We start from the raw sequence: 16,082 nt of genomic DNA, 5'->3' as shown, positions 1-16,082 counted from the left end.
ACAGTATTCATTAATATATTGTTAGAAAATCTGAGTACACCATTTTAACATGTGGGGAGAAAAACAATGCAAACAAAGTCAGAACATTCTATTATTGGAATCTCATATTAAATGTTCCAGTCTTACTTGAAAGCTCTTCTGATTCAATCACAATGCAGCATACAACCAGTCTCTGGGTTCTGCAACTGTTCTGTTAAGCTGTCACCCTTCTGCTTGATTTTGCCATGGCTGCGTTTTTGTTGGCAATGCAGTACTTTTTTGGTCATACCCCTTGTGGAAATCACTTTCTTTTCTTTCTCTGGACAGTCAGAAGGTCAGTTTGAAGGACCGTGTCTTTTCCAGTCCCCGCGGCATGGGCGCAAAAGGGAAGGGCTCTCCTCAGGCACAAGCCCAGGTCATGCGCAGATCTCCCAGCATGGAGCAAAATCCAGATGACAGCCCTAGCAAAGTACCCAAGAGTTGGAGCTTTGGAGACCGTTGTCGCACGCGACAGGCATTCCGGATCAAGGGAGCTGGGTCCCGGCAAAACTCTGAGGGTGAGCGATGGGGAAGCAGAGAACATTTGCACAAGTGTGAATGTGACTCTGTGCAGTTTCTTAAGTATTTGTTTTCTTTTGTGGGTATTTATGTTTTTGTCTCTAGTTCTGAGTGTGTCAAGTTGTGAGCATCAGAGTGAATAGGCCCAGAGCAAGCGAAAGTTTTTAAACACGAGAGGCCCAATTTGTGGCTTAACTTGACTGTAGACTCCTTGACTGCATGTGGATCCAGTTGAAGGGCTCTCAGATGTAAAGGTTATAAGTGTATATTTTTAATGGTGTGTGGGGTTTGAAGGTGTGCATGTTATTTGGGTGTATGTGTGTGTGTTTTTACACCCTGTTCTGACTGCATTGAACTCAGAGTCTGAGAGGTTCTACATAAGACCTATTCTGGGAGTGCCTACAGCTTGCACTTCTGGGCTTCATAAAATGCATTTGGACTCACTAATGTGTGCTGATGAAGAATGTCACTCTCTGGGGTCTCTACAAGTATTCGTGACCATAGTTGTGTGTATGAGGATATGACACAAAGAACACTTTCTTTTCTACTGGTTTAACCATTTAAAATGCATCTTTAGCCCCTTTATTCCCACCATGATGCAAAGTGACAGTTACAGCGGTCACTGATTTAGGCCCTTCATGCCTGTCCCACCCTATGAATTCCACATAATCACAATTCCAGAGAATTTGCAGTGTCACACCATCCTGTGCATCCAAGATCCCCTCCTGCATTCCTCTCTGACCTGTTTTCTGTGTGTCCTTCCAGGATAGCGAATGCCAGGCTCTTCCCTTTACAGTACTTTCCCTGTTCCTCCATCTCCCGTGCATTCCCTGCACTGCCGTATGATTCTTCCATGTGTATCTTAGATGGTGTCTCCTTCTGCAAATTCCCTTCCTGTCTGTTCCTTGTGCCTCCACATCCTTTGTTTGCCTTCTCCGCCTCTTCCTGTGAGCCCCTTTTACCTCCCCATTCTGCACCTTCCCAGCATTTCTCACATGCTTGGTCCAATTTCTCTATTTCCCAAGACCAATATACCAGTCAAATCTTTCTTCAAGATAATGTAGCTACAGATTGGTAATGTCACTAGGTGATAACATAGCTATATGGTAAATGAACAGATAAACACACAGGGCCTGATTCACAAAGGGACGTTTGACTTGTAAAGATATGAGTGTGGTCTCTGCACTCGTGGCAGATTCTCTGCACTCGTGGAGGAATCCGTGCACGGTGCACTGCACGGAGTGCGCTGTGCAGGGATTCCATCACAAGTGCAGAGATTCAGCCTCCGGTGGAGACTCCACACTTGTAATTTTACGAGTTTTAAGTCCCTTTGTGAATCAGGCACATACTTAAGTGCCTTTTTTAGACTGCTGTTTTTCAGGTAAGTGTTTAATGGTTGATTGATCTCCATGTCTGATGTCACCAGGAATGGATCTGTTGGTCACCTGCATCTCCTTTGTACTTTGATCTTTCAGTTGCGGATCAGTGCACACTCTCTCTGATCTTTTGTCCAGATGTCTTTTGGTCTCACTCTCATAGCCACAGGAGGGCATGTTTCAGATTTTTTTAAATTTGTTAGAATTTATAAAGTTCATCATTGAAGCCTAATAACAGTGAAGCAAAGGAACAAACCACACATTCAAAATGTCTTTCAGCATAGGAGACTATCTAAATAACTATGCATTATGCAACATAAAAAAACCTTTATTGCAGTTATGTAAAGCCATTCCAACAAATGCATATTTACAAAAGGATAGACAGCTTTTAAGAATTGGTATAATCATCCCATGCACATACACCGAGACTATAACATTTGATAACTCACACTAGGTTGGCTGGTCAGCTGCTTGTCAGCTGAGCCTTTATTAGGGTATATTTATGTATTAATTCACTGAAAAAACAAAGATTACAGCGACGTTATAGTTAGGGTCAGAGTTTACACGCACATAACCACAGAAATTCAGCTGTTATAGTCCGAGTTATTTCTATGCTATGGGTGTAGTAAGGTCTTCCTTAAAGGAAAGCAGTCATACCTGCATAGCAGATGGACACTGCAGGTCCTTTAGGGATCATGGCTTTTTCAGTGAAGAGTTAAAATATAAATTGATCAGAGCTTTGCCCAGCTTAACTTACCAAGGAATACTCTTTAGATATCTCCTTCCATTGCCATCACTTCTGTATCATCCAGAGGGCCTAATGGACTTTTGTGTGCAAGATCATAAATCTGGCTTCAAAGGCCCTTGCCTGTTTCTGAAGAGAGAACTCCATGCAAACATGCACTGAACTGTGGCTTCTTACAAATCAAATAATGGTCTGTAGGGATGGCATTGGATGGTGCCTGCTAACCAGAGGTCTTCCAAGAGGCGAGCTGGAGGACACAGGGTGGAAGAGACTTTGAGAGGCTCAGGACTAGAACCACAAATCTACAGGCAGTCTGGACATACATATGTAAAATGCAACCCAGGTCATTTCCTTGCAAATCACTGGCATACCGGGCTGTTAGCCCATATGAATTCATTCGTTTGCGTGCTTGGGCTGTGTTTCGAAGCTGATAGTCTATGTTTTGTGGTTTTTCGGTGGATGTATAAAGAAACAATGCGTTCAGCTAAGAGGTGCAACTAGCGGTACATTTATTTCTGGGGGTGCTATCTACCTGAATGTGTGTGAGTTCTTGTCAAAAATGTCTCTGCCACAAGCACCGTTTTTTAATCATATGCTGTAGTATTTTGTTGATGTGGTGTCGGGTGGGAAGGGTTGTACCAAGTGTTGTGTAAGGAACAAAGTGGCCAGGCTGAAGGTGTATCCAGGTGAGTCTGTGGCCTCCCACTACTTGGGCATGAGTTAAGGTATCCTTCTGCTTTGGATATTGATGAATTTCATTTCAGGAACACTGCAGCCGTCTTCAACTCTGTCATGCCAAAGGAAAGTCTGGCCTGGTAAGATGGCAGCTCTTGGTTGCCTCTTTGGAGTATGTCTTCCTCCAGCAACATGAGGGTTTCTGTAGTGTTCCGTCACTGTCCCTGTTTTGTTTTTTCTGTCCGGGGGGAGCTGAAGGCATCAGTCCCATTACTGACATGGTCCTTTCTGGACTGTTCTGCTATCTCTATTAAGGGACCTTGTCTTTGCACCTAGAAGCAAGCCTTCCTGGTGAGGATGTTCCAGAAGAGAACAAAAGTTGTAACTGCGAGTTTGTGACAGAAGATCTGACCCCTGGACTCAAAGCTTCGATCCGGGCCGTGTGGTAAGATCTGGGAGATGGGCATGGGAGAAGAGAAAGGGCCTTAAGTGCCTTCTACCACATCCAAGCATGTAGTAGCTGCTTAGAATCCAAGAAAGTTTGTATAGCTGTGAGATGTTTCCCTCGTTTGTAGGTGTGCATGTACTTGAGTGCATTTTTGTCAGTGCTTGTCCTCAGTATGTAGTTAAGATTGTTAGATACCAGACTAGTTCTTCCCTCAAATCTATTACTTAGTTGAAAGCACGGCACCACTGTTGTGAATTCACTTGACTTTTTTGTTTCTATATATAAACTGTGAGCAGTCAGTCTGAGAGGAGGCACTGCTCGACTGCGAATGCGTATCATGCATGAATTACAGGTGCATTGCTTCTAAGGCTGTGATTTAGGGAACAGTGAGCATTTCTAACAGTCTATAACCATCTTGGTCACAAATATTCCAAAAGTGCTTTGGTAACTAATTATGTAAACTGGTCAGTATTGCTCATCAAGTTCGGTGCCCTTTAAGCTGATTTAATAAAGCAAGAAGTTTCCCCAAAATAGTATAGAGGTACTGTATGAGGAAATTCTAATACCATATTGTTTTTTCGCTGCTAAGGTAGTGATTGCCTATTCTGAATTCTTGAGCTCAAAACGGTGTGGTAATGTGGTGATACCTCTGGTTTTACCTGTTCCGAGCTTCAAACCTGGGAATTTTGTACATTTTTCCCATACACATTTTACCAGGTTTAACTTTGACAAAATTGTGCAAGGAAAGCTGCCATGAGTTTGCATAATTTGCATAGAGTGTGTAATCCCGATTTAGGTGCAAATTCCCTTGTGCGTTCTAGTCCAAATTCCTGACCCAGCTGTAATTAGGACACAAGTGGTTTGTGATGCATGTATGACTTTATTGGATATTGCATGCATCGCTTGAGTTAGTGTTTGAAGACAAAGACTGTGGAGGATTATGTTATTTGATGGGTTCTGGATGATGTGTTTAACTGCCTAAACTGGGAGATCAGCTCATAAAAGAAATCAACCAAGTGATAATATATAGCCTGGTTTGACACTCTATGTATTTGTCAACCATGTTTTTGCTTGAGTGATATTGGATTCTTGAAAGAATTGGTCTCACTTGCCTCATGTACTACATGTATAGGTTGACTGGGTGCCTCTGTACTGTCTCCATATCTCTTAAATAATTCTCTTCAAAGATTGAAATATATTTTTACACAGTTTGGAAGTACACCTCACTTAGTTTTAAATCAAATTCTGAATAGTCAGGAATACAATGCCCCAGAGATTCAGTAGACTGGAAGCTGGACAGTTTCTGTTGAAGTAAAATAGTATTGTTTCACATTTTTGAGACAATATAATGTATCGGGCTCGTAGGTTTTTGCAATCGAAGGATTTAGAATTGTTTTTTTGGACTGAAATGGCTTCTTTATGTGACCAGAAAACTCACAACTGAGGTAAGTCTGGGGATTAGCAGGTGCCTTTGAATGTCTAGCACTACTGGAAATGAGGCAAAGGTAGGTTTATGTGCTGGCCTGTCAGAAATGTTCCCCATCCGCTATCCTTCTTAGACTCTAAGCATAAGCACATACATTCAAGCTATGCTGTCCCTTATTCCTGCATTATGCATTCTCAGAAGGTGGAGCAGCAGTGATTGTTAATTTCTGTTATTTTCACCAGTGTCATGCGGTTCCTGGTCTCCAAGCGAAAGTTTAAAGAGAGCTTGCGGCCTTACGATGTTATGGATGTGATTGAGCAGTACTCGGCTGGACATCTGGATATGCTTTCCCGGATCAAGAATCTTCAATCCAGGCAAGAGGCTCCCCCTGTCTGAAGATCTTTTCTAATTACCTCTGTTTTCATATGAGTGCCTGCTCAGGGATTCAGTCTTATTAGGGGCTCTAGGGATATTTGTAGCCAATTGTGCCAATATTGTGAACTGAGAACACCAGTATGAGCTCCACCCAATTATAATAAGAACATTCCTTTAGAAAGAAATAACTTTTCGTGTTGGTTAGGATTATTGTCCTACTTCAACTTCATTTTTTTTCTTTATTAGGGGCAAATTTATATATCTTAAGAATTAAATATTGTGTAAGTCTTTTTCTACAATTTCCATCATATATATCTAATATATTTTTATATATGTAAATATATTTCAGCATTTCCTATACGTTCAATAAATATATTTCTATCCATTGCTGTATTTCTCACTATTAAATTAATAACATATATCTCAGTATACACAGGTATACCCTATACTCCTATTATCTTTCATTACTGTCATCATGAGACACATATAACATCAACTTTGATAACTGATAATATATTTTCTTATTTTGTTTTACAATTGTTATCTTAAGTCTTCTTAAAAAGTAAATATATAATTGTTTGTTGACTTAGAAAAGACAGCACTTCAACCACAGCCTTTAGCTCTAAGCAAGAAGGAACTATAGAGAACATAGACGCTTCCTCTATTTTTTGCGCAGAAAATCTGCCAATGAAATGCAGAATAAAGCAAAGCATTAAAACTACTGTGGCAGGTGGGATTAGTTTCTACTAATCTATGGAAATTTCATTTCAAAGAACTGATATTGTTTCTTTGATGTAATATCGTACCAGGTAATACAGCTACCTTAGAACTTCAGGAGGTCTTTTTCAGATAATAAAAACGAAAAAGGAGAGAGGTAAGAAACTGGGTAAATATAGCACATTAAAGGAAGCCACAGCCAAGTGGAAATTATGGCAGCTGCAGACCATGGAAGCTCCATTGATTCAGATGTTGAGAATACTCGCCTTGGGCGAGACCATAGAATAATTGATACTGCACATTAAATGATATTTAACATAACCACACCATTAATGCTGCTTAGTCAGAGGAGTGCAGGTGCCAGAGTCGTCGTCGATGAATCTACTTATAGGCCTATAGTGAGCAAAACATGTAGTGTGTTGCTAGTAGCATATTTGTGCATGATTACATTTCTCTGCCACACAAGTCTCCCTATGGCCATATATTCTATATGTATCCAAAAGTGTTCTCTGTGTTTACCAAAGTGTCTGCAAATGTCTACTTTGTTCACAAATGAGCTCAGGATTGGAGATGTTCTTCCATGAGAAAGTTGGAATTCATAAAGGACCATTGATCTAAAGGACGGAGCAGTGTACTAGAGTGACTGTCATGTCAGGAAAGGAGGAACAAAAAGGAGGCTAAAGTCTGCAAGTTGGTAAACATGATGACAGTAATTGAGGTGGATTTATTTCCAAATATAAGATGGCAATTCTCAATTTCTTTTATTTAAGGGTGTAGAGTTTGATGGCACTTACAGAGAAGAAACTGCTCCCATTCAAGATTGATGAGAATGAAGGGCAGTCAGACCAGCCGTAGAAGTGGAACTTACACCTTAGGCACGCATGTTTGAAAAAGATTATTCGAATGATGCCAGGCAAACAAGAACTGATGTTGTAGTCCAAAGAATAATGAGAATGGTCAAAAAGAATACCAGAAAATTAGGAGTGTTAAATTACATTTTAAGTCTGTGAGGTCAAACAAATTATGAGGTTCTCAAATAATGCCACAGCTCAATGTAGGGTAATTCTGGTGTACATTGGCATTGCACAGTGGGTGTAGGATGTAATTGAGCATTGAACAGGAACAGGCAGTGTAATCTCCCCGTTGTCAGAGTTGTAGCTTGACTGTGTAGAGTAATTGATCATTGAGCTGTTGACCTGTAATTAAATTGAAGCAAACATTGTACAGTGGTTGTGCAGTGGAATTAGCCTTTGCACAATGTGCTGTGTAATTATGCACTTTCTGGTGGACATTCAGAGAGATGATAGTCCAGTGCTACAATTAGTAGTTACTCCTACATAGAATTAATATATAATTATGGGCGTACAATGTCTCTGGCAAACGTTCAGTGTAGTAAGACGTTTACGTTTGCTAGGTGGTGTAAATCTAACAAAATCCTGCAGTGTTCAATCAATGTGCAGTTCACTGATAAAACAAATGAGTAGCACAGTAAGTATGGAGTTTTATTTGTGTATCAATAAGCATTGTGCAGTAGCTGTGTTGAAAGTTAAGAGTAGTTAGTCATTGGGCAGCTTAGGCACCACAGGATGAGGACAATAAGGGCCACATGTACAAAGCATTTTTCTTGTTAAAAAACGGGCGGATTCACAGAATCGGCCTGTTTGGAACTGAAAAATCCTTATTGGGCTGTACAAAGCCCAAATTGTGATTCAGTAACTTGTTGAGCGGCGTCCCTTCCTAATACTAAATCAGAAAGGAATGTACAGATGTTTTGCAGCCAAAATATGGTCGCAAAACATTTGCCGTTTAGTTAAGAATAGCAATGGCACGATAAAAATAGTAATGGCAAGAAAATGTCAAGTTAAGAATAATGCTGGTAAGTAGATGAGAAGCTAAGTATATTAACGGTAAGTAGAGGTGGAATTCTGAATATTAAATAGTTACCTTAAGGATGTAGTAGATGCAATATTTTTGTAGGTTGATCTGGTTGACGATGATATAGTAACATACAATCCACCATTCAGTCCTTCTTTTCTCAGGTCGAGCTGTCTGCAATGCTTATTCTGAATTAAACCTTGGAAAGTGGGCATGTGTAGACACCCTAGTCTCATTAGTGATGTCATGTTGTTCAATTTGCATTGTTTTTTATGGTGTAAGTGTTTGTTTCCATCTCTCTTCTTGCAATTTGCTCCTTCTAAAATGCCAACCCCAGTCAAGTTTCGCTTCGGCACCACCGGATGGCACTTCCGCCTGCTGTTTCAAGAATATATGTTGCCTCATATCTCTTTCTAGAAGCAGGATATCGCAATATATATGTATGTTTGAAAATATATTCCAGTGCATGCTGCAAAAACATATTTCCGAATTGCTTTGGTTTTTACCCACACAGTTGGTCTAGGAGCGAGGGTCTGACCAAAATATAAAAACATGGCGACCAAGGCAAAGAATCGGAAAGTGGTATTGTCTGTGTTCTGTTTAAGTGGAATATATTTCCTTCTTTCCCACTGATATCTGGGCCCTTGTATTTCTCCGACTTACCCTTTCACCCACACCTGCACAAAGTGGCTGCTTTACATATTTTGCTGGTGTCTTTTCTATTTACTTTTGTCAGGATAGATTTGATTGTTGGGCCCCCACTCCCTTCAACTCCCCGGCATAAGAAGTTTGCAAGCAAAGGATCACCCCAGTACACGCCTAGGTCAGGCTTCTTCTCACCACTGGCGTCTTGTATGGGCCGTTATTTCTTTTTCTGCCCCTTTGCTTTTGATCTGCACCCCTTTTCCCCCTACAAGTCACCTGACAGCCTTTATTCCTTTTTGATTAACAACTAGTTCTTGTTGTTGGATCTACTTTGTAACCTCCAACTTTGGAGTGGCTGCACCTGACTAAGCATGCCTTCACAGCCTATAGAGTTACTTGACTTGAGCCTTATTTGCCTGATGCCTTTGAAAGGGCTTGACAGTTTGGGAAGAATCAGTCACATGTCAATGTATGCTTGGCATGTGGATGGATCTCACCCATTCTGGCCTCAAGGGGCATCAACAACCCATTAAATTAGAAGACTAACCTACAGGCCACATTGAAGATTACAAAAAAGTGATGGATAGAATGCTTCAATGAATCTCAGCCTCTGGTAATTACTCATGACTGTATCCTAGTCCATTGTTTTTTTGCACACTATCCCACCATAGTTTGGACTTAGCCAGATGCAAATCAGCCTTGACCCTGCTCCAATTAAAACACTTCACCCTGAAATGCCAAGCCAGACTCTCCCTGAACTGGAACACAAGCTGCCCAGGATCAGGTTTGCCCTTATTAGGGCTCATCAGCCAGGCATATCTTGGGCCCAGAGGCGCAGTGTGCATGTCTTCCAGTCTCTAACTAAAGACGTACTTCATAGAGCTCAGAGAATGTGTTCATTTCTCTATATAAGCAAGTGTCAATAGCAAAGTATGTTTGCTTTATTGTATGAATCTCTAAAATACAAATGTGCTATATGAAAAAACATCTCCAACAGGGAGGTCACCCCACATTGACTTTCACATGGACAGGGAACAAGGATATAGCCACATTACCATTGGTAGAACCCCTGCATCTATAAATTTATTTCAACATTGTACCCTGTTGCACTTTTTGTCAAAACCACAAAACTTTAAACAAAATATATCCCATTTGGTTTTATGTATCGTAATACATTTTTTTTCATTAGAAAATCCACTCACTAGATATAATCTATTTTTTCAAATTCATATATTATTTGATCTAGTACACTTGTATAAAAAACATATCTAAAAACAGACCACTGAACCCTCTCCCCACTCACATGCATACCCTATTCAGCCAGTAAAACACCCTTTAGCTACATAACAAAGCTTACTATTACTTGTATGCATAAAATTCATAAATATTGGTGGTGATAGCCAATAGAAATAAGTAGGATTTTGTTAAAAAAAAATATTTACTATGTGTGAAATAGAAAATTATATCTTTCATACCAATTTTTGTGGTCTTCTCAAATTTACTATCCGGATGCAGTGCTTTTTTCCAATGTTAATCGGTAAACTCAAATCATTAAAAACAAATGTACACAAGTGTTGTGGATGTGAACTAAAGAGGAAGCAAAATAGCCTACTGCTGGGAGTAGTTCAAATATCTACAATCTTATTTTTCACCAGCCTTGTTCCATTGAACGACATTCATATAAGAACATCCTGTAGATCTTTATAGAGTGTCATAGCATCTGTCAATATCAGTCTTTGATATTCAACATAGAGGATTACAAGGGTCCTTCGTTCCCCTTTGTGTGCCAAACTTCCTGTGCTGTCATAGCACATACATTGCCACTTCAACTATTGATTATTAGAAGCTTGGCTCCATTTAGAAGGTTCCTAACAGTCCAACACACACACACACACACTGGAAAGTGAAAATGAAACCTAGTAACTGAAGACAGTCTGACAAATAGTTAAAGGCCTCTACTGAAAAAGCTGTCACATATATTGGAAAAGCCCTAAATTGTACAAATCCCCAGGCTAGTCAGGTGCCTTGGAGGAAGGGGGTTGTGCAGAGCTGCCGGGATGATGCTACCAAACCGCTGGTGCGCATTTTTCCGCCGCTTGGCAGTTTCTTTCATTTTTGCTCTATTTCTGCTTTGTTTGATGAACCAATTTGGGTTTTACTATTTTGGATTTGATTCTGTCTTTTGAATGCTGATTGATTATCAAATATTTTGCCTTCTGAAAAAAATAAAGAAATAAAAGTATCTGCATGGGAGCATGAAGCATGTAAGAGACGGGGGAATGCGCTGAGCCTGAGGTAGTTGGGAGGGTAATGGGGCATGGCCCTGCCAAGTGTAAATGGGAGGAGGCCGGATGCCTAAAGCATTTGCATCTTCCACCTTTTCTAAGTCCAGCCTACATTTCAGATCAGCCGTCTCTGCTTTAAAAGGGCTCATTGTCTTAAAAGAGGAGCACAGTGGGAGTGTGTGTTTCAGGCATCTTGGGCAATGACCATAAACACCAACACATGTTGGGCCCATATGTAGGACAATTCTGGTCTTCTAACTAGGCTAAAGCTTTGCTTGTAAATGCAACTGATCTGTAATGACTCACTGGCCATATTGAAAGGAAAAAGGAAGGGTGGACATTTGGGGAACTGGTGGGCTCTGACCTCTTCCTGGTACGGTAAACACTATTCTTGTATGCTACCACATTCTTCATATAACCCCTACGTTACACCAGTTCAAAAGCAGCTCTCAATATTGTTTCGCTCTTTTATTGTTATTCTTAGTGCAAATATAGATGGACCCAGATTGGTGGCCTCTTTCTAAGATTTTAGCTAATAAGAGCAGATGATTTTCATGCATGTCTTTTGGTAATACTGCTTGTAGTTACATGTATTCAATATTAAACTGTTTGGGGCAATATCAGTAAATTATGACCCCATGTGAAGATGTGGGATCTAGGCAAAAGATTTTCCTGTTGCACTTACTTTGAAAGTATTTTCCCAAAAAAGATTTATCCAGATGTGGCTAAACAAACCAGGAAAAGTATTCAGGCTTTTTAAGATTCTTAATATCTTTCCTCCTAATTTGTCTTTTTATACATCTGTATTTTTCTTCAGCATTGTAGACTAATGGCCTGAGTTAAAGTTTGGTGGAAAGGATTTTCTGCCATGCATGGGGCGGAGTACTATGTCCTCCAAACTGATGGTTTGCCGCTCAATTTACAATCTGTAGATTTTTTGTTTTGCAGAAACAGACTCTAACTTTGGGGTTTTGTTTTGTAAGACAAATATGTTTGCTGAGAAGCCGCATCAACCATGGTGACTTATTAGCAAACATTTAATGCCTTCACAGAAGCTCCTTTGACAATGACACTGCTGAAGGCATGGAGACCTCTGTCAGACAGGTGGAGATCTCTAAATGTGTTGTGTGGTAGTCTTCCATTCTTTAAATCATGCCCTAAGATCCTTTCCATCAAACACAAGGTTGGCAGTATTTGAAGTACCTGACGGGACCACACCCTCTTTTATGATCAAGCCAAACACTCCCTGATGTCTGACCAAAAAAGTCTCATCCTTGAAGTCGCAAAAGCTTTTCAACTGGAGGGCCAGACCCAGATGACACTAACCACAACGTGATGTCAGTTATTGTCTTGCTTTCCCTGCATCAAGGGGAGTTAAGACACATGATCATTGGATACTTTTCCCCCTACAGTTAGGACCCAGGAGTAACAGTCAGGAATTGCATATCAATGAAGTGTTGTAGGTTTTTGAAATAAATGTGCCATCTTGGTATGGTAACCCAGTTCCTCCTCATTTCTGTCCCACAATGTCATGATCCAGGATGGGAAACTAAGGTCCTTATTAAGAATGGGTTTGTGCTTTTGACTCATGCGCAAATCCCTATGTATGCAGGGGTCGAAAGTCTGAGTTGTGTTGTAGTTACTGCCCCCGGCAATTACTAGATGTGTTAAATATCTCATGCTTTAATACATTTTGGCAAGCCAAATCTGCCGGTATTTAACAGGGGAAAACAGTACAGTATTTACTGTGACATGCAGAATTTGGAGTGGTCATCACCAAATTCCACATTATTCCTCAAAGATCCAGAATAAGTGATTTTTATAGCACCTGATAATTTCCTGAACCCGAGGAGACCTGTTTTATCAGTTGCGATGAATGGCCCCTACTACAGTAAGTGACATTGATTGTTGACGTTGCTGCCCTACATCCATAGTGTGAAGTTGCTAGAAGGAAAGTGGCCCATTATGATTCTGTCCCAAGAATGGATTTTTCACAAAATAACTTTGAGTAGTGAGTTCAGTCAGTGTCCGGATCCTAAACTCCTAAAAATGAGCCAATTACAACATTGATTTAGACAATGACACATTTGTTTCCACCCTTATGGATATAGCAACACACCACTGATATTTTTTCTACAGAAGTGAGGAGCGAGGAAGTATCCACTCAGACCATCAATGTGACTATCTGTGATCGCGGAAGAGAGGATACAAGACGTGATGCAGGATGTCCAACACAATTTGGATGTGTTTGTGTATGTGAGGTTTTCTTGGGAGATACACTGTTGATGGTACACCCTTAGGGTCTTTTCTAGTCTATGGAAATAGAAAGAAGGCTTAAAATATGAGTAGCTGTAGCTATTTTGATAAAATTATATTTCCCTAGGACAGTCTGAAAACTTTTAATAAGTGCCAAGATCCTGCTTTCCAATTCTTTTAATTAACATTACCCAATTAGCACCATTGTTTGAAGATGATCCAGGAGGATAAGGTTTCATATTATATCTTGGTGAATGTATGTACAGTTTAAGGAAGGTGATGTGCATGTCACTGAGAAAGAGATGGTTAAGTCAGATTGCCCCACAAAAGCTGAGGAATAGACAATGAATTGTCACAAGCCTCTGTTTTTTAAATATGTGTCTTCAGCATGAGCTACTTGCAAGGGGTTTTGCCATCTTCACAAACCTTAAACAAACTCTGATGGAGCCTGTTCCATGATTAAAAAGTGTTGCATTTTGATACTGCGTTACATTGTGTAGTTGTGGTGTTACTGTGTCATTCTCTTGTGTTGGTTTTGTGTAGCTGTCTTATGTGGTGTTGTGTCACATTATCTTGCTGCTCTAGTATTGTGTTGGTACTACTCTGTTTTGTTGTTTAGTACTGTTGTTTCTGTGTTTGTGAATATTGTGTTGTGTTGAGTTATCATCTTGGCATCTCAATCAATTATTGTGCATGCTGTTTTTTTATTGTGGAAGTGTGTTGTTTTGTGTTGCATTGTTGAACAACGTTATTTTGTTGTTGTGTTATTTTGTGATGTGCTGTTGCAGCTAGGTTAGGAAGCAAAGGTAAATGGGCATCAGAGCGGTTAGCCTTTTTATATTTTGACCGGGAAATAAATTCACTTGAATTGTGAATCTGATTGGGTCAGGTGTGTTTTAATTGCAATTTTGATGTAATCCGCTCAGCAGTTTTTACTAAACCACAGAGCAATAATTCAAATGGAATTTTAAAATGGAGACTGCCGATTTAAAAAAAAAAACAAATTGAAACTAAAACCATTACTAAAACAGCACGAGATTAAAAACACAAGTGTACAAACGTTTCTATTGAAAGACTGCTCAATAACCTTTTCTTATACAGATATCTTGAAAAATACCCCACTTAGTTAGGGAGAACCATTAAAAGTACTTATTCTGAGTTAGGATCTATCTTTATTCCAGGTTTAGCTTACTTCTTTTGTGAAGGTTTTTCTGTAGCAAAAGGGAAAACATTATCGGGGACTTGAAATAGAGAAAATAATATTTTTAAATGACCCTAATTACTTTTTATGCTCGTGACCAATGGACAAGAAATGCAAAATGAAGAACCTGATTTGGGCGATCTGAAGTCTTTGCCCTATGTTGGGCAGCTTAGTGAAACAGGCTCAGTGTTATTAGCACATTAAAACTCACTTTGCCCATGGAAGTCTCATTTTAGAGTAACTATTATTTCTAGTACTCCAGAGAGAGCAAGAGGTAAAGAGAGGGAAGACGAGATGGATTATACATTCGAACAAAGACACTTACAGAGTCATATGCTTGCTCTTTGAAATTGCCCATGTTCATCAATAGCTTTTTCCTGGATTGTGGCTCCTTAGATACCATGACCATTGGAAATAGCTCATTTGAAATACTTGTATCTTATGGTCAGGCACATTGATAGATGCTTGGTCACCGAAAATAATGAAACTTACATGTCCTTTATACGAAGGTTTGTTATGAATAGGTGAGAAGTTATCTTGAAAAGTCAGGTGTTAGTTAGGAGTACAAGTGCAAGTCAAACCTACTCACCGGAAAACCTTTGTGAATTTGACCACATCAAACTTAAGAGGAAGATTAAGCCAGTAAAACCGTGAAGCCTTATTTTAGGCAATTTCTGGTTCAGATTGTCTTAAAATCCTTAAATAGGTGGGTACTTTAGCTGAGTTGAAAATGAAGTAACAGCATTGTCAGCATTTAAAGGGATTGCGGTGGCAGCATTGTTCTGTGATTTTTTCTGATATTTGAAGTGTCATTGATAGATGCATTTTTACCATAATAGCTACATGTCTACGTGATTTAAGCCTTTTTTCTCAGATTAGGATATATTCCTAGAGTGCAGGCTTGAGTTGAGTCTCTTAAACACAGACAGATGCACAGATGCTTGCACTAATGTGCTCACACGTTCAGATGCACACACTAATATGCATCCACACACAACCATGCACACACTCATTCGCAATGGGTCGCAATATCTTACATCTGTCCCTCTATAATCATTTTCTGCAGCATTGATCAACAGGTTCTTTTCTCAAATGTTACTTTGCCTTGTTTTGACTCACATGGTAGTGATGAGTCAGTATCTTGCATCTGTTTCCAGGATGGTTGCTCCCTGGTCAGGGATACTGAAGATCTGTATCTTACGTTGCTTCCTATGAGGTCATATATTAAGTCATTGTAGGTTAGCAGCCTTTAGAGAGAGGTGTTACAGCAGGTGACATCTTTCTTGGGCTGTACGAACAAGGCCAGAAGAGACACTGAGGATGGAGATGTTAGCTCCAAGAGTCCTGTGAAGTCACTTCAATATTTCTAGGCATTGATTTGCAGATGAGTTCAAGTCCAAAGAAGGTTTTTTTTCTGAGGAAAACAAGGACAACATAACATGGGTCATAATCCTACGTCATTGGATGGGTATGATTTCAGAATCAACACGTTTTATCACTTCTATGGTTGTCTTCAAGTCC

The 16,082-nt window shown here is 39.9% G+C and overlaps 1 protein-coding gene across 3 annotated transcripts in view; it reads left to right on the top strand.

Annotated features, from left to right (window-relative positions):
• KCNQ2 (potassium voltage-gated channel subfamily Q member 2) overlaps positions 1 to 16,082 on the top strand; it is a 312,417-nt gene that overhangs the window by 276,520 nt on the left and 19,815 nt on the right. The window contains exons 12-15 of one of the 3 annotated variants that reach the window (XM_069243202.1): positions 307 to 536; positions 3,673 to 3,778; positions 5,450 to 5,581; positions 8,911 to 8,997. In XM_069243202.1, the coding sequence (XP_069099303.1) occupies positions 307 to 536; positions 3,673 to 3,778; positions 5,450 to 5,581; positions 8,911 to 8,997 (555 nt within the window). Of the gene's footprint in view, positions 1 to 306; positions 537 to 3,648; positions 3,779 to 5,449; positions 5,582 to 8,910; positions 8,998 to 16,082 lie in introns of all 3 variants that reach the window. The other 2 variants (XM_069243203.1, XM_069243204.1) reach the window with 2 other exon arrangements.

Source organism: Pleurodeles waltl, chromosome 7, assembly GCF_031143425.1.
Source record: "Pleurodeles waltl isolate 20211129_DDA chromosome 7, aPleWal1.hap1.20221129, whole genome shotgun sequence".
In the NCBI taxonomy this organism is placed as follows: Eukaryota; Metazoa; Chordata; class Amphibia; order Caudata; family Salamandridae; genus Pleurodeles; species Pleurodeles waltl.
The sequence above is the reverse complement of the archived record's forward strand: the minus strand, read 5'-3'. Positions and strand labels throughout refer to the sequence as shown.